This window comes from Drosophila sechellia, chromosome 4 (assembly GCF_004382195.2).
Source record: "Drosophila sechellia strain sech25 chromosome 4, ASM438219v1, whole genome shotgun sequence".
Classification (NCBI taxonomy): Eukaryota; Metazoa; Arthropoda; class Insecta; order Diptera; family Drosophilidae; genus Drosophila; species Drosophila sechellia.
This window is the reverse complement of record NC_045953.1, coordinates 722430-741709: the sequence shown is the minus strand read 5'-3', so window position 1 is coordinate 741709 and position 19280 is coordinate 722430. Positions and strand designations below refer to the sequence as shown.

At 34.7% G+C, this 19280-nt stretch overlaps 1 protein-coding gene across 8 annotated transcripts in view; it reads right to left on the bottom strand.

The window, feature by feature from the left end:
• The window catches only part of LOC6619481 (twitchin), a 49868-nt gene that overhangs the window by 28191 nt on the left and 2397 nt on the right, over positions 1-19280 (bottom strand). For 3 of the 8 annotated variants that reach the window (XM_032724064.1, XM_032724065.1, XM_032724069.1), the window contains exons 3-29: positions 19172-19202; positions 18560-18722; positions 18328-18469; positions 17760-17901; positions 17371-17571; positions 16998-17299; positions 15558-15781; positions 15093-15495; positions 14327-15000; positions 12925-13260; positions 12517-12561; positions 12082-12204; positions 11946-12005; positions 11675-11773; positions 10545-10853; positions 10337-10462; positions 10152-10190; positions 9823-9999; positions 9334-9561; positions 8500-8673; positions 7410-7445; positions 6404-6436; positions 5711-5752; positions 3678-3825; positions 3086-3459; positions 1007-1132; positions 226-925 (exon numbers count right to left, since the gene is read on the bottom strand). In XM_032724064.1, the coding sequence (XP_032579955.1) occupies positions 226-925; positions 1007-1132; positions 3086-3459; positions 3678-3825; positions 5711-5752; positions 6404-6436; positions 7410-7445; positions 8500-8673; positions 9334-9561; positions 9823-9999; positions 10152-10190; positions 10337-10462; positions 10545-10853; positions 11675-11773; positions 11946-12005; positions 12082-12204; positions 12517-12561; positions 12925-13260; positions 14327-15000; positions 15093-15495; positions 15558-15781; positions 16998-17299; positions 17371-17571; positions 17760-17901; positions 18328-18469; positions 18560-18722; positions 19172-19202 (5457 nt within the window). The remainder of the gene's footprint in view (positions 1-225; positions 926-1006; positions 1133-3085; positions 3460-3677; positions 3826-5710; positions 5753-6403; positions 6437-7409; positions 7446-8499; positions 8674-9333; positions 9562-9822; positions 10000-10151; positions 10191-10336; positions 10463-10544; positions 10854-11674; positions 11774-11945; positions 12006-12081; positions 12205-12516; positions 12562-12924; positions 13261-14326; positions 15001-15092; positions 15496-15557; positions 15782-16997; positions 17300-17370; positions 17572-17759; positions 17902-18327; positions 18470-18559; positions 18723-19171; positions 19203-19280) is intronic. The other 5 variants (XM_002043660.2, XM_032724066.1, XM_032724068.1 and 2 more) reach the window with 5 other exon arrangements.

Sequence of the window (19280 nt, the reverse complement as noted above, 5' to 3'; positions counted from 1 at the left end):
AAAAATTTATTACCGGTCCATTTTCATTATTTTGGCATAAAATCAAACTAGATATTTGTAAATTATTATTATTTGTAAATTAAAATCTATAAATAAATCGATTTTTATAATTGTTACTAAACAAATTTATCTCGCTAGCTTAGATACTTTATTTTATGCCAAAAAAGGCAACTAGTATTCTAGTACTCGTTACACTGATTGCATCATAAGAAGAGACAAACTTACAGTTAATGACAATTTCCGACTCTGTGGTGTCGGCATTCGTTGTACATTTGAATTGGCCGGCATCGGTAACCTTGCAGTCCTTAATGACTAGCTTTCGCTTTCGACCATCTTTTACAACTTGAATACGTTTATCGGGCTTGATTTCTTCGCCGTTACGGAACCACTTCACTTCACCCATAGCATCGTCGATTTCGCATGCGAGCGTCACTGTGTCTTTCTCAATACACTGTTGTGATTTTAGAACCTTGACGAACTTGTAGGGGTACTCCGTGACCTTAAGGTTACACTCGGTCTTATCAGGTTGCTTATCCAGTTGACATCTGTAGAGCCCCGCATCATCGAGCACAGAATCCTTAATAATAAGTTTGAGGTTACCGTTTATATCTTTAGAGATAAGGTAGCGAGGATCATCGGACTCCAACTTGGTGTTATCCTTAAACCAATGCACATTAGCCATACTGCTACTGACGGAGCACTCAAGAGTGGTCTCATGCTGAGTGAATCCCTCAAGTTTCTTTTTAAGGGGTTTCGTAAAAGTGTAGGTGGGATCGGCTTCTTCGACATTCAAAAATGCTGTACTGGAAACACCGCCGATTTCAATGGTGTACTTGCCGGTGTCCTCGACTTTCGGTGTCGTAATAATCAACTGATAAGTATCATTTTCTTGTTTAAATTTAAATTTACTGCCGGTAAACACCTCCTATAATTAATTAAGTATTAGAAATGCGAAAAAGTCTTCTTTAAAAGCTCTTAGTAAATTGAGCTGTATTGGGGAACTTACGTCTTTTCGAAACAGCCACTTGGGCTTGCAATTGGGCTTGCTGAATCTGGCTTCAAAAACAACCTTTTTGTCCTTTCCCTCTTTTGCAAATTGATCGATAAGTGGACTGAGGAACGACTCAACCTTCTGTGCTCACATATTTTAAGTTGATACGTTGTCAAAAATGGGTAAAGGTGTGTAAATTTGATATACGATTACTAAATGTATTTCTTATTATTTTAAATATAATCTTACCAAGATAGTTCTCACATATAGATGGATGTAATTAAATATATATTACAAAATCATTTATATGTGTGATGTATTTTGATAAGATAGGTTACTTTTGTTTAATTTCTAATTATTATAGATTCGAGCCCAAAAATCAAAGTTTTTTTTTTGCTTTCTTTGACACGTATTAATATTTAAACAAAATATACTCGTACATACATACATACGTAACACATAATCTTTTAGCATAAGTCAAAGTCAACTTATTTGTTTCAAAGTGCACATAAAAATCGCCTTGGTCAACTGAAGGTACAGACTAGCGGTCGGACATACTGAAATTATGGTCGTGCCCTCGATTTTTTCTAGGTTATCGGTAATTAAAATACTGGTAAAGTAACATCACATCTTACATATATAGAAATTTAATTTATTTATTTTCTGCGTTGAAAGTTCTTGACTTAATAGTCTGTCTGCCGGTAACACGCTTGAAGATTATGATAATGCGAAATTGTAAATTAAATTATTGGATTATCAAGCTGATAGAATCGTGCCCATTTTTTATTTATTTAATAAAATATTTTGAAACAAGAAACCACTTTCATTGGTATTAACCAATAGTCGCTTTTGAGTTTATAAGTATTCTCGTTATTGTTATTTATCGTATATCGAATTTAAACTACAAGCTTATTGTCTTTTTTTTAATACGGTTAGCTATGAATAATGTACTTCCAACTTTGTCATTTTTGTCAAAAATTGCATTGCCTTTGTTACTTTCACAAAAGGGCTTACACACATATATATAATATAATTAGACCATACGCAAACATAAACATCCAGAATATTCTATAATAACTCACATTATTTTGATTTTTCAAAAAATTATTATTAAATGGTAAAACGACCATTTAGGCTGATTTATATGGTTAGGGTTACTTTTTCAAAGTATGTATACCTATATCATATGAGTTATCATTCATAATATTGGGAAATTTTTTTTGTGTATTCTTGAGTATATCTGGTATGCTCATTTGTTATTTTGTCGGTACTTTTATGTCAAGCTTTTTTTGCATAAACTTCGCTTATAATTTATGCAGGTAAAAACATTTAGCCGTATGTGCGATGTTTTTGAGTGGAAAACTCTTTGTGAAATGACACATAGCTTAAGAAACAGATAACAAAATTCAAACAATTATAATTCAAAATAATTACTTAATAATTGTAGAAAACCTTTTCGTGAGTTAATTCGAGATCATGAGTCAAAATTGGCTGTAAAATAATTTGATATCCGAACAGTAGCTGTACAAAATTACCAAAATTCAATAGTCGCTTACACTACTGAAAAGTATAGGCAATAATACTGAGTATTAATTCGGTAATAAATTATTATAGAGAGAGAGAGAGAGAGAGAGAGGGAGCGCACCTCCTCACGCCGAAATGGATGTAATGTCGGCCAATCGGGAATCAGCTCTGCCAAAGATGGTCTACGCGATCCTGGACCCTAAATTTCAGGTATATCAATCGAAAATGTTTATTGAAAAATATTTCTTTATAAAGTTTTAAAACCTTAACCTGTCTAAAAATTCGTTAAAAGAAATAAAATTTTACCGATACGGGTGCGATTTACAATTTGGATTCATTGGATGTATCTAAATGAAACATAAGCTGAGGCAAACACTTTGATGCCTTGTTGATTAATGCAGTTTACATTGTTTTAAAATATGTATAGGGCTACGCTAAGAACGAAATTCACGAATTCAATAAAAATGTAGTCAAGCTTTTAAGCTGAACTGAATCAAAGTGCCAACAAATTATAGAGAATTCCACCCTGTCATCAGCAAGTCTGATAAAAGCGAATAACTTAGTTCTTACCCTTTCAACTTTTTTAAGGGCCGGCAACGGCTTTTCCGTTTCTTTAAGGTCGCCCCAATTGGGGTCCTGTTCGTCTTTGTCCCATTTTTGATAACGACGTTTTTTGAGCATGGCACGGAAGTCCATGCCACTTGAATCAGATACATAGAGTTGCATTTCGGCTGAATCCTCGCCGTGAATGTTGGAAACAACTATCTTGTACTTGCTCTCATCATTGGGCTTGCACTTACGCATACACAAGGTAATTGTGTTTGTTTGCCCATCTGTGAGAAACTTAAACCGACCGCCCTCAAGAATCTCGCTAACTCCCTTGTAGAACTTGAACGTAGGCGCTGGACTACCTTCGACGCCGACAGTGAGGTAAGCAGTCGAGTCTAGAAAACAAGTACAAGGCATGCTCATGTTAACAACTACAACTCAGTTAGATATACGATATAACATATATGTATGTGCTTAAAGGAAAATAAAACCAACGCAGTTGCTTTAACTGATTTACGTATTACAATGGGGTTATTTATGATACTTGGTACATACCTGGAAAAAGTATGTTATTTCGTATTGAAAAAATTATTTCTTTAGCACACATACATACCTTCCACAACAGAGTAAGACTCTTGGACATCAACGATAGAAGGAGGACCGCCATCGCCGACATCGCGTAAGGGTGTGGATGGCTTGTTGATAAGATCTTCTAGATCTTGTACGCTTGGACGACGTACATCAATCGACGGTCTACGCCGCTATAGACCACAAACGTATACATTGACACAGTTGGCGATAAAAACAGGGAAAATATAAACAGATAAACATATATTAAGCACATTAATAACTGAAACGCCTAATAATCATTCAAGATGTATTACATCATCAAAAATAATGAGGCTTAAACAATAATCAGGCATGTTCCGAGGAAAATGAAGAGAGAAAGTCTTAGTCGAGTTTTGTCGACGGCCGAACTATACCCGTTACTCAGCTACAAGGTGTGCCATGAAGAAATTGCACAATGTTGGGAGCATGTAGATAGAAATTGGCAAGAAAAGTAAAAAAGGGAAAAAAGCGAATAGTTTTGTAAAATAGTTGTCGCTTGTTTCATCTTAAGCTCATTCGGATAGACGGACAGGCATGACTAGATCACTTTTTAAAGTAACGCCTTTCTTCTGCCTGTTACATACATTTCAACTAATGTTTTAAACCCCTTTATTCAACGAGTAACGGGTATAATAATGTAACACCAGCCATTCGGTGTTTTTTTTTTTGGATCGGAAAAGGCCTGAATAAGAAGTATCTATCCGTTGTTAATATTCAAAAGTAAAGACAAAATAATTTTTAAAAATTAAAACTTAAAGGCATTCCGCTAATAATGTATAAAAACTTTTAAAGTACCATTTAATGAATACTACAATCAAATTCTATGTGTTGAAGGTTAGACATATTTATGAATGAATTTAGTTAATAGAAGTAAATTCCGCTAATAATGTATAATAACTTTCAAAGTACCGTTTAATGAATACTACAATCAAATTCTGTGTTGAAGGTTAGACATATTTATGAATGAATTCTGTTAATAGAACTAAATTTCCAGACCATCACAAAACTAAAAATCAAACTGTTTCTTCAAGAACCATAATATACAATTCCGTTTATAATTTAAAGTTTAAAACTATAAGTTTTGTATCGATCTATATTCTATATTCTAAAGTTCAAATAATACTAAGTACAAAGATGCAGCGTTCTAAGTACTATGTAGCTGTACGTCAAATGTAAGTCGCAATGGCGTAAACACAAAAAACCTCCTTTTAAATTAAATACAAAAGGATGGAAAGTATTTTATTGATCAGCCTAACAATAAGCCGCTAAAGTCAGTTATATGGGTTAAGAATATAATTCTAAATCGAAATATACACGTAAGATCAAGTGGATCGTTGGAGGCTTAAAAGCTTTACCGTTATAAAATATAATCATATAATCATTCTTCTACTTGCCCAATTAAACTTATTATCACCTTTTTTATCCAAAACTCGAAGCTTCTCATTAAATATATCTTACAGCCGAACAACAATTTTTTTTACTCGAATTGGTAAATCATATTTATTATCTTTATTATTTTCCTATTAATAAAATATGTTAATGTGATATACCCCTAAGCTATTGTTTTAGATTTTTTAAGATAAGTGGACTTAACTTTTTTCATACACAATAATTTTTAAACTTCTTCCAATTATCTCAAAAAAAAATTCGTTTGATCCTATTACCAATTAAAAAAAAAAGCTGAAGAAACCTAGTCGCTTGACAGCTGGGAAAAATGTACTACCCGCAAAAAAATATTTAAGTTCTACAATAGTCAGCATACCGTACTTTCTGCATAGCTTCCATATGTTCCCATATGGAAAACCAAAATCTATAAAAATAAATCTCCGAAATCAATTTTCATATTTCTACATCATTTTTGAATGCGATTGAATTAAATATATGGGTATTTACATAGTTGCTCCTATTGTTACATATTTACATCCTCCTACTATTTTATATAATATAACTTTGAATCATTTTCATAATCAATAAAAGGCAAGCGAACACTAGGTAATAGCAGAAATGAACGAAAAACTCGACTAAAATTTCAAAGACCTGTTTCGTGTCTCCCATTTCTCCAGGTCGTTGTTGCTTTTGCTAACGTTTTCAAAAAAAAAGTAGAAAGTTAGAAAACAGTTAGGTCATTCGACTTTTCCCTTGGTCTTAATTTTGTTGTAAAAATTATGTAATGTGTGGTTCTATTCTCAATTAATTTGTACGCTACCGTTATGACCTGATTTCTTAACAAGGCTTTCGAGAGTATTGGTTAGTGGATTAGATTTATTTCCAAGGTCTGATATATTATGCCAAGTCGCGAAAATGTTATAGTTCCTTTTTTGGGAAAGGTTTTCTTATTATGTAAAATTTAATGTATTCATGCTGGCTTAGTACTACAGCGATCAAGAATAAGGCAAGTTCATAAATTTGAAACAAGTATTTATGTATAATTGCAGTAAACGATATTGGGTGCAAAGAGATTAGTGAATGGCTTTGAAAAATATAAATTATTCTTCTTTAAGTTTCGGTAGTCAAGTTATTAAACCCCTTGCACTTCTACAGGTAAATATGTTAGAGCTTGGCATTAAATATGAATAGTGTATTTTAATATGTGTTTCAAGTCAAAGGAATACTATCTCCGGGATTTGGCTCTTTGCTCTCTTGTCTTGAGATGGACTGCAAATCACCAAGTTATAGAAAAGTTCTACTACAAAACGAATTATGTAACAACCGTGTGCAGCTAACTCTCACCTGTCCTTCACCGACCTCGCCTGGCCTCAATAACTGTAATATTATTGAATCGTATTATAATGCTGAACAATGCGTTTGACACTAGCATAGCATACGTCATATAATTAAAACTTGTAAGTAAGGTAATTTGTTGATCAGTCTGTATAGATATTGGCTTTGTTTGGTTTGGTATTTGAAAGCTTTTCGGGACAGTATAACTTGAAAAGATTGTGTACTTGATGTTGATTTCATTGTTAGAGTATTTATCTATTTTTTAGTTCACGTACTAACAAAATAAAGTTGCTATTTTGAATAAATACTTATCGTTACATTATACCGAATCGAATGCTTATGTTATTCCGAATCTGTGTTTCTGGCGTATAGAGAACTAGGTATTGTCTGAGCACTGGCAATAATTTATTTGAGCATAAGGTTTTGATGTTGAAATTACCGATTCGAATCAAAACTACGTTTTCGAGAGGCCACCATTCATTGAAATGGAATCAGAACAAAATTACGAAATATTTCGAAAATATATGGAATCTTTCTTATACGAAGTATGTATATCGCAACACTTGTGAATTTCCGTTGCACAAAGGCCACGATTATAATTATGTACTCTTTGGCAGTCATGGTTAGATATCTTAAAGCAATCAACTGTATCTGAGAAGAAATAATGTATTTTTAATCCTAGCAGAATGTTCAGCCGCTCGTTCGATATATTTTTAGGTTTCGTTTGTCAACAAAAAAATAACTAATAATAGTTTCACGTATATCTGGGCTCTTGCAGACTATTTTTGATCTATTTGATTTTATGTCATTTTTAGATGTTTTTCATATATACATATGTACCAGACAACTCTGCTATTCTTCTTGAGCCAACAAAGCGGTACGCACCAATTTCGAAATTGATTAGCCCAAGTGCCTTTGCAAGCTAACTGTTTTGCTCTAGAATAAATTCTGCTTACGGATATTCTTAGTAGACTGAAAAACTTCAAATGAAACCAAAAGTAATTAGATTTCTTACCCGCGTGTCCATTACTTCCCCAGGACGGAGTTTCTTCTGTTTTTCGTTGTTGATTGGTGGAGGATTTGCGGAGTGGGTGTACAAATGGTGTTGTTGAATGCAAAGGGTGTGCGTTGGAGTATTTAATGTTTTGTTGTTGAGATTTTAAGAACATTTTTTGTTGGTTTGTTATAAAAATGAAGTAGTATTGACAGATTGTTGGTTTTCGAGGCGGGTTGTTGTTTAGTTTGAAGGGCGTTTTGCATATATGGTAGGTACATAAAAGGGAACACAGGAAATACGTATATTTATTAGGTACATTGCAGTAATTTACTTTTTCTCAGGGCAACACTTAATGCGAGATTGCCATAGGTAATTGACAAAGAAGCAATAACATTTAATACATTTCTCTCCTGTATAATTAAGACAACTAAGCTACTTAAAAAATAGTTATGGGTACCCACTAAGCATAAGTGTAAAAGTATTCCAAAGCTTAGGATTGAATATTTTTAATTAATAATACACACATTCGTTTCCTTTTCAAATGAACAGCTTTTCGACAATTTTATTGAAGCGTCATGAATAAAAGGACACAAAATGTGTTATATTGATATGAATATACGCGTGTAAATGCATGCATACATATAAAAAGTTTGAAAAAAAAAAAATTAATTGCGCCACGTTCAAATGTCTTCTTTTAAACGTGTTTACTTTGAATGCATGACGTGCCACATTTGAGTAGTTTTTAACCAAACATTTGTCGTTCTTAATATTTCTAACAAACTACGAATTTAAAAAAATATTTGAATACAAAAAATTAGTTTGAAGTTTATAAGAAAACTATGTTAGAAATAACATTAATTTTTGAAGATATAAATGGGATTTGCTTTAATTATTATAAATACATAATGGTTTTTTAAGCCTGAATGGCAAGATATCTAATTTTTCTTTCCTATTTTACTTATTATGAAACTATTTCCCCAAATTCTTATTGCATATAACTCAAAATAAACTTTTGACGAATCTTTTTTACAACTACTTTTTTAATAGGTGCAATTTCTCCTATGATCCCAAAGAGAATAGGCGATGCGAACTTGTCTCCACTACTTACCTCGTCATTGATGATCAGAGATGGTCGTCGACCAGTATCAGCTGGGGGTATAAGAGATCCGCGGCGACTTGGGGGCTCTGGTGCCAGTGATGGTCGCTTCTCCCGAATCACTTCGATCTTGGGTGGGTCACCTGGAGCAGGTGGTTGCATTTTAGGGACCTTTTGTTTCTCCTCCTGTTGAAAGCAATATACAAATTATTAGTTCAGAGTATGGAAGAAGGCTCTTTTTATTCTAATAAGCCGTCAGCGGAGTAAACTCAACTCATTAAGCAGCCATTTCGGTCATTTTATAACAACGTGTGGGTTGTTTGTACATTAATAGAGTGTGTAACTGTGAATCTAATAAAATACCCACCATAATTGTAAAATTGAAGGCTGACATTTTAATTACAAAGCGATTGGACCGCTTTGAAGGAGATGTCGAAAGAGCGCAGTTTATTAAAAATTAAATCTAAATTTATTTTTAACGAAGCGAATACGCAGCGACAAAAACAGACAGACATTAAACGGATTATGAGCGACTGTTGCATATTTATGACAACAGATATTTCAACACATTAAATAACAACATTTCTTTTTACATATATTTTATAAGCTATTTATATACTAGGTATATATAATATATGTATAATAATAATTATGTATATATTTCACATATTAAACATATGGAAACATATGTTACATTCTAACTAAACTGCGTATTGGTATTAGTTTTATACACTATTTGTGTGTTCAAAAGCATTTACATGCACACAAAAATTCATACAGACGGAAATGTTCAATGCGCATACACTCAGCGGATAGGACTGGTTAATGGGTATTGTAAGTGCTTACCTTGGTTTCTTGCACAGGCAACATTACTTCGGGACCTTTAGTGTCCGGTGTGATAATGGATGGTGTGAGTTTCTCTGATTTGGTCTTATCAATGCTAAAAGGATCATATTTTTCTAAAACGGGCCGCTCATAGTTATCCTCAAGGGTTGCTAAAGTTTCAGGCTTCTTCAAGTCAGCCACTTGTGCCTTGACTGCCTTTGTGGGAGAGAACTGCTCCGTTGCATTTGCCTTCGGTGGATGGATTTTATAGGGGTTATAGGATGATTGTATACATTTATTGTAGTAGTACAAAAAAGTCACAGATAAGGAAAGAGAGAGAGAGAGACAGAAATTGAAAGGGAAAGATACAGAGACAGACTAAAACAGAGAGTGAGCCATTTTCAGTGAAAAATGGGGCGTAGAATTACCCAAAGATTGAAAGTTTGTAGTCCATTAAATAGATACATAACAGAAGAGCATTTTTCGCAAGGAGGTTCTCAAAGCTGTTACCTTTGTTAATTGTATAGCTTGCTGGGGAGCAGCTTGCTCTCTTGCATCCTTTATCACGGGCTTTAAAACTACCCCAAGGAATGATTCATTTTGAATTGGTTCCTTAGTCATCAGATTTCTGATAGAGGATCGACGTCGCTGCTTTATAATGTCTAGTACAGTTGGTTTGTTGCCGTGCTATATGCATTTGCCAAGGGGTTTTTACAATTAGTACGGATAAGGGAACTATACTACGCAAAATGGAAACATTTCTCATAAAATATAGTTTCCGATATAAATTATGCACATATCCTTTCTGTGTGATCATTCTGTTTTTGTACTTAACTTACCTCACTATGTTCTTTACTTCCGAGATCCAATATTTCCTTCTGAAAATTGTTGCAAAAAATATTGGTTTGGTGTGGGGGAAACAATTAAAACAAAAATAATAAATAAAAAATATAATAAGGTTTCGTGCGTTTAATCCTTTGCAGCGTATATGGTTAAATATTTTACAAATACAATATATAATTACCTCGGGCTCAATGATGACTGGTTTGAGCACAGCGCCATCCCGACCGTCACCTTCATCAGGTTGTTTACCTTTGCCGACTTTCAAGCCCTTAGGTTCCTCTGCGTACTGTTCAATAATGTCCGTCTTCTGTATACGGGTATGTTGTCAGTTAATAGGCTTTTCAACTTTTATGTTCATACTAAGCACAAAGAGAAAAAACAAAACATACTTTGGGAATTCCATTTTTCTGTGCAAGAACCGCAGGTTCTTTCTTTCCGCTGTCTATTATGGGTTTTTCCATCTTGTTTGGTATTTCCAGATCACGAGCAAAGTCGGATGGTGTAAAATCGGATTTTTCATACTTTTCAAGCTGCGGACGTTCATAGTCCGGAATTTCTGGTAGCTCTTCGTATTTCGGTTTTGCTTTTGCTTTGGCCTTAAGTTTGGGCGCCGCAGGCTTTGCCTCCTCTTTAACTTGGGCGATCGATGCCTTTCGCAGCTTTGGCAGACCTTCGTCAGGCTTTGGCTCCTCTAAGACCTATACCGCACATTGAATGGATAGACACAGTAACAAATAAACAAGTGTTGGGAACAGGCATATAAGCACGTACAGAAACTAGACGAATAGACTTACATACAAACAAAACAAGAGAGGCCGCTGTACTCGAGTACTTCGACTATCAGAACCCCGTACTCAGATAGAACTCTCAAATTTTATTAAATTATCCACAGAAATTGCCAAGAAAAATAAATGTTTTTGCCGAAGCGGTATAAATTGGGAAAACAAATGATGATATGCAAAAAAAAAGAGTGTCATAGATCTATAAGTTCTTAAAAACGGACAGACGGGAATAATAATTAATAATAATTAATTAGGATTTGAAAACGCCCCCTCATACAACATGTTTAAAGTGGTAACATCAATTGTCGACTGCCTTTGCTATCCGGTTAATATACAACATAGGATACACACGTCCTTCTTTAAACTTAATGACTTAATTAAAACTTTGTGATTAAGCAAATCAATAACATTGTGTGCTTTGAACGCTGAAATGAGCGTATTAAATATTAAAATAAACTAGAAATGGATTGGTGACTCACAGCTTATGATAACGATTATATATTCATCCATTTATTCCCGAATAACAGGCATACAAATGTTTGTTTTAAATTAAAAACGGTATAGATTGAGAATGTAAATAAGCATTGGTTTATTTTTAACCGGAAATGCCCGAATAGAAAAATTAATATAAATTTGAATAATTTTTTAAATTAATACAATTTACTAGTTATTCACACATAACATTAAAAAAAAGAAGAAAATAGAAAGATAAACAGGTTCTCGTTTAAGCCTCTCACCTTTGAAGTTCGTCGTTTTTCAGCAGGTTTTAGCCTGGGAATCTCTTCTTTTAATGGTTGTGGATTTTTGTTAGCGTCAATTGGTTTATTATCAACCTGCTTCAGGGGAAATGGTTTCTTATATGTGTATGTATTGGGATTTTAAGGGATTTAATATATAATGACCCTAAAAATCATTGTTAGACAAGATCCGGTTTGTCGTCTTGAGTCTACGTAACTTCCATGACACTTTTGGAATAGTCTAAATATATGTATCTTTTTGGCTACTTACCTCCAATGGCTTTTTATCTATGATAGATGACCTTCGGGACTCTGTGTTAGATTCCTCGACCTTATGGTTAAGTACAAAATGGACATATTCCACGGTTAATGCTACTCTGAACAACAAATGACATGAAACGACTTACCGCCAGGGACGATCTTCTAGATGATGCCTTCTTATCATCGACCGTGATTTCCTCTTTAGCTTTAATTGTTGATTTGCGGCGAACGTCAGAAGAGATCTCCTCTTTAACGGACACAATACTTGCCTAACGCAACAAGAAAACATACAACTATAAAATTACGTACATGTAGAATAAATGTCATAAAAGCTACAAAAATATACATTTTGATATGTTTACAAGGGCTAACGATGAACGACACACCAAAGGAGCTAGGCAGAAACAAAATATGAATGCACATTAATTAAAATCTTTAATACTAAATACTAAATGGTATATGTTGTGTATTGCCTAGATCTTCTGTTACAATATAACTTCTAAAAAGATTTCTTAAGTGTAAACTCAATTTTCTATGTTATTTATTCTCTTTTTAATACAGTTCTAATATGGTTTTCTTACCTTTCGATCAACTTTTTTGAGGCCAATTTGTTCAGTTGCTTGTTGCTGTGAAAAAAAAATTAAAAAATATTTAATCATTTCTTATTTAATTATATTTTGTATACATCAAATAATACAAAATAAATCAGTAAAAACTTAAGGGTGGTCCAGATTTTTTTAAGAAAATGTACAAACGTAATACTACTCCAAATCGCTCATTAAGGCCATACAAACAACAAAGGCCTCAATTGCAGGCTTCATATGTAGGTACATGCATCAAAAAGCGGAGTATAATGTTTTAAAAGTGGACCACCCTCGGAACATGCTGTGGATTTTAGAGTGCTTGTTCAAAAATGAGTTTAGGTTGTTGGCAAAATATACAAGCGGGGTTTTTGGCGGAAGAGAGGCTGATACGCCTTTAAATTTTACCTCTCCGGAGTCTTGTTTATTGGTTTTAATAGGTTCTGCCGTAGATTCATTTTTATTAGTCTTAGACTCGGATTCTGATTGACCTGACTTGTGCATTTTGTCGGAGTTCTTTTGGTGTGATTGGTCAGGTTTCTTTGGCTCTGGAAGTTCATGGCCTGCGCTATCTTGCAGTTCAGCCGAACTTTCTTTTACTTCCTGCGCGTCTTTTTTATCCAGAATTTCTTTCTTTTCGGTGAGTTCTTCTTCTGGGTCGCCCTTATTTATCTGCTCTACATTACTTCGCCCTTCTGTTTGAGCAACAGATTGATCGGATGGATTTTTGTCTTCTTCCATCTCCTTTGTGTGGTGAGTGTTTTGTTTTGCAGTGTATTGAAGTGTATTGTTATTGACCAAAACGAAAATTAGTAGATGTTTAAGAGATAAGTAACGGATTAAAACATAGAAGAAGAATATAATTATTAAAAGACTCAGACTATTCGTATACAGTTTTTATTTAACTCTAAAATACACATGATCTGGATTAAGAAAAACACTCATGTGTGCGTAGCAGAACAAATATATAAAAGTGTCGTCAAAGAAGAAAATTTTAGCGGAAAGACTTGGAGAAATTCGAAAGAAAGTTATACTATAAATTTTATTTTGCAACCGAAAACAATTATTTAATTGCAAACCTCTTCACTAGGAAATGGACCAATAGGCTTTAATGTTACACCAAATATATCCTTTGATGAATTTGTCTGTGAAGTGTCCAGAGGAGTATTCGTTGCAATTCTCCTTTTAAATGTCGGTAATTTATATGTAGTGACTTCACTCTGTATGGTAAAAAATTACTTTTTATCGGTTGCTGTTTTAAAAAACGACGTGATTTATTAAACTACATTTCTAAATTTTATAAAATTATTGATTGCACCCGAGGAAGTGCAGGAACGTACTTGAAAAAAGTATCTTAATGGTTTGGCCTACAAGTTGTACCTAAAACTTAACTGCTTCTGTTTTGCTAGGCATGCAATATCAATTATATGTTAGCACATGTAAGCCTGATCAATATACAAACATTATACACTATATGTGAAAAACGTGTTTGCACACGCTCATTAGTGTGAAATTGGTGCGCATGGTGCTTTTCAAAAGAATGCATCGATAAATATAAATATTGGCTTGACAATGCTAAACGTGTTATTTACTAGCCGATAATTGTAAAATTGAAGTTGACTGCTGGGTTATATTCTGTGAAATTTCCTCGTTAACCTCTGAACCTAATGATTCATCGCTAATTGTGACACTTTTAGTGCTTTTTTGTCTTTTTCAACGAAAACCTGACTTCCTGTGCTGATACAGACTCTAACTTCTGACGCGGGTTTTCTACTATGTCTAAAATTACTTATCTTTGTTTTTCATTTACCTTTTGCTCCACTTCTTTTTCATTCTTGGTCTTCTCCTTTTCTTTCGGCTTCTCTTCCTTCTTTTTGCCACCCTTTTCTACAGTTATTTTGCAAGAAGATTCGTCCTTGCCGACTTCATTGGTCACAATAACCTTATAGTTTGATGTGTGTTCTGTCCTTGCTGAGCTAAAAGTTAATCGTGCTGTTGTTCCATCAAACGTGGTGGTTATATCCTTTGTTTCACGTATAACAGTGCTTCCCTTATACCACTCAACCTTACACTTGCGGTCTGACTGGGACAGGCTGACTATAAGCTCAAAGGTCTTCGACTCCGCGACCTTCTGATCTGCTAGCTTTCTCGAGATTTCCGGTTTGCACGGCTTTCGCTCTTCCTCTGGAATGTCAACGAGGTTGACAATTTGGGATACCGCCTCTCCTTTTTCGTTACTGGCCACCAACTTGTAGGCGCCCTTGTCACTCTCTTCGACATCGTTGATTTCCAGTTTAACGGCGAACTCTCCTTCCTTTGTTTGCTCAACCAGGTAAACGTGTCTCTTGCTCTCTTTTACAGAGCTGGTTTCCTTGTACCAGGTACACTTGGGTTCGAACTTTGATGCTACTGTGCACTCGATGACTACAGTACGTTTTTTTATAATCTTTATAATTTTGGGCTTATCCTTTATAACAGGAACGACTGGTGGAGAACGAGAAAAGAGGAATTTAAAAATATATTAATTATAATCAGTTTCATATGAACGTGTTTGCTTTCGGTAGGCAAATACGCACTCTCTATATTCAGGGTAAGGTTTGCATTAAGCTCGCCCAGCGTGTTCTTTATGTTACACTTGTAAAGGCCGGAATCCTCTAGTTGCGGATCTAATAGCTCCAGCTTGATGTAGTATTGATCGCCGCGCTGTTCAATAAACGTCTTAATTTTGTTGCTTTCCTTGATGACTTCTCCGTTGCGAAACCAAATGACATCTGGTTTCGGATCTGCCTTGACCTTGCACTCCATTATAACCAATTTGCCGTTGTTCTCAGAAACAATGCGCGGCTTTTCTATGAATGTTGGCCCCTCTCCTTCGGGCTCCGGCTCCGCTTCAATGTTAAGATTAAGATTTGCGTTTGATTCACCGTATTCGTTTTTGACATTGCATCTGTAGGTTCCACCATCGGTTGCTCCAGGATCCTAAAAGAGATTAAATGAATTAAATTATAGTTTGCTGTTATGCTATCCACATTGCACTTCACCTTAATTTCAAGTGTCAGCTCATACGTGTCTTCAGCAATAACTGTTGTGTTAATTTTTATCTTCTTACTCTTCTCCACCAAGTCTTGACCCCTGTACCAAGTTACTGTGGGTTCGGGCTTGGCCTTGCACTTGCACTTCATGGTGATCAATGTGCCGGATTCATTTGGGATAATTCGCGGTTTTTCGATAAAAGATGGCGCAAACCCGTTGGCATCGCTCGCACCTTGTAAACAAAAAAAAACACAAATTAGAGGAAAATGCTGTGAATAGCAACCGAAGAACAAATGTGGAAGCAAGTCTATTAGTTTAAGACACGGTTTGAAAATGTATTGCGGATAGATATGGCCAAAATCAAAGCAGTAGGAAAAAGTTGGCTTATATATCGGGCAGAAATTAAGCCTCCACGGCCGACATAATTGCATGCTTACTATAAACAAATCACTAAATTATTGCTCAAAAATTAAAGCGTTAAGCAAGATACTATATCCGAAGACCTATTTAATGGCTAGAATTCCGATATATTCGTTTTGGAGGAGTGGATCAAGTTTTGAAAAAACATTTGTTTTCCAAATAATTAACTTGCAAGAGCTATAGCTTTACCAAAGACACTAGACACTTCTATACCTGTGTATAGTTGTTAGTTGCCTTTTGAATAAAATTATATTGCTTTAAAAAATAAACTGGATAATTTTCATATAGTAGTAGTATAGTATCTTAGATCACGGGGTAACTCAATAAAATGATCAATGTTAAGGTTAAACAAGAGAGATTGCTATAGTCGAGTTCGCCAACTATCAGATACTCAGATAGTCGAAATGCAAGCGCGAAATTTCATATTTTTTTTGGAAATCAATAGATATTGGGAAATAAAATGGGAAAATTTTTTTTGGGCGTGACCGTTTTGTGCGTTTTGTAGGTGTGTGGAGGGGAGTGGCCAAAGTGCTTTTGGTATACCAATAGAAATTGGCAAGTCAAACGATAAAACGAAAAAAAAAAAAACGAAATATTTTTCAAATGTGTGGGCGCGGCAGTTTTGCCCGTTAGAGTGGGCGCTGTGGAAGCTGAATGCTTAATCTCAACATTCTATCTTTTACAGACAGACGGACATGGCCAGATCGACACGGCTGATCTCCTGATCATATGGTCGGAAACGCTTCCTTCCATCTGTTTCATAATTTTCAACGAATTCAGTATACTAGTTCTTACTCTACGAGTAACGGGTATTATAATAATGCACTTAAATAAACATTACACAAAGTTTGGAATCACATATAATATAAAAATGGTCGAGGTGCATCATGAGGACCCCCCAATAAGAGTGCGCCGTCCCAAATTGCCCTTCTCAATTTTTCCTCTAATAAAACAGAATCTGCCTTCAGGCTTACATTTATATAATATAATTATATAAATCACTATATAGGAAAGAAAAATTGTAGTACCTTGAAAGTTAAGCGCAATGTTTGCATTACTTTCGCCATACATATTTATTGCGTTACAACGATAGTTTCCGCCATCTTCTTTGGTGGGATTTTGGATTTCCAGAGTCAGAATGTAGCTGTCTTTAGTTATTGCCTTGCGAGTCATTTTCGTTCTTTGATTGTTACAGATTTCCTTTTCTGAGCAATACCAGACTATATCCGGAACCGGATGCGCTTCCAAGACGCATTCCATGATGAGTAAGTCTTCTTCTTGGCGGATCGTTGGTTTTTTTGGAAAGCGCGGCGACTTTCCATCCGGAATTCTGTATTAAGTTGGAAAAGGTATAACTTTCGGTATTGTTTATTATCTCTAAGTGCGTTTTTGCTGCCTTACTTTTTCGAGCCGCTTTCGAAATTAAGATTAATGGTTGCGACGCCAGAACCGTGCTTGTTTTTCGCTTGCGCGCGATATTCACCCTGGTCAGATGATACCACACTGCCAATCTCAAGACACGCAATGTGATATAGTTTTTGATCCATTGTCAAAGACATTTTGTAGCGATTGGATTCGTTTAGTTCAGTCTCGCCATGGGACCTTTGTGCACATGAAGAAAAGTATTTGTAGAAACGTGAAGTGAAGTAAATTTAATTTAAGTCGAATCCGTTTATTTCTCAATTCACAACAAGGTGTCACTTATGCTGTTTGTTTTTTTTTTTTTGCTACCAGATATATCCGAATTTATTTGAGTCTCTCTGAATATATCGATAAAGTTATTTTCGTACCATGTGACTGTTGGCGTGGGATCTCCAACGCATCTACACTCGAACGTTACATTTCCACCATCTTCGCTTTGACGAATTACCGGGCGTTCGGTAAAAGTTGGCTTAATGCCTTCTGCGCTTTCCGGCACGGGGGCTTCGTCGCCTATAGAGTTGAAATATCCATATAGCGCAATTTGAAAATGACTGTCTGTTCCAATAACAAGGTCTGTGCGTTAAATATGTTAAATTACCTTTACATGCCTACATGACTTTATATATTCACAATGGCAGTTTTAAGTTACCAAATCAGTATTTTGATTTGCACTTAACAACTCAAACATTTTAAATACTTCCTCAAAAATAGCGATACGATCACATATGTATGTGTTTTGCGGTTATATTAAAACGTAAAAAATATTGATACCCCATAAAATGATCTCAAAGTTTGTCACATTTTAAGCATTGTTGATTAAACATGATTAAGTTATTTCTGCGGCTTTCTTGCAAAACAATAAATGTAAATATTGATTGTTAATAAAAATCGAATGCGATATTAATGTTCATATCAAGCATTCTTATTAAGACTTACTGTCGAAGTTTAGGCTTATTGTAGCGTTGCTCTCGCCCAATTCGTTTTTTGCATTCACTTTGTATTTTCCAGCATCCTCAACTGTTACATTTAGTATTTCAAGTGTTGCAAAATATGAATGAACGTCTTTGTCCACAGTAATCTGTAAAAATGACAAAATAGAAATAGAATAGAAAAGAAGTCGCGTAAGAAAGAATATTTCGAGAAGTCGAAGCTTGTGCCGAATGTATACCTTATGCCGTTCTGATTCCTTAACAGCAGCTCCATTATGGAACCAAATAATGGCGGGTATCGGATCAGCGTTAACGCGGCACTCGAATAATAATCGTTTTCCATCTTCTTCCTGTCGTATGGCGGGTTTTTTCGCGAATGTCGGCGCGAATCCGTCGATTTGTCTGCAACATACGCATATATCAAGAAGCGATCTTTTTATCTGGTAGCTTATTACATTAATCATATCGTAAGAAGTCAAGCATTAGGATAAGTATTTTACATTGCACAAAAAATGTTAAAAAAATGGTGTTATTGCCTGTGCTACAAGCAACAACAACATAAAAGTAATATAAAATAAAAAATTAACAAAAAATTTTATAAAATGGGGAAAAATATAACCATTACTCAAAAAAATGTTCACCACACAGTTACCACACGATTTATGTTTAGTAGACATTATTATTATGTACAAATTAGCTTATGGTATACCAATATTATACCAATATTATTGAGAAAGTCTGGCATATTTTTTACAAACTTATTGTTTCCCAAATGAGTATTTAAAAAACTATAGAAGTCCCACCCTCTTATGGACATTTATTATCATAATATTTTATATTATTTTACTTACCCTTCGTTTTCCAGGAGTGAAAACTTACCATCTGTATTGAATTTAAAACCCCCATTAGTAAAAGGAGTAGTTTATAAAGAATAACAAAGCAATTCTAAAATTATATTGC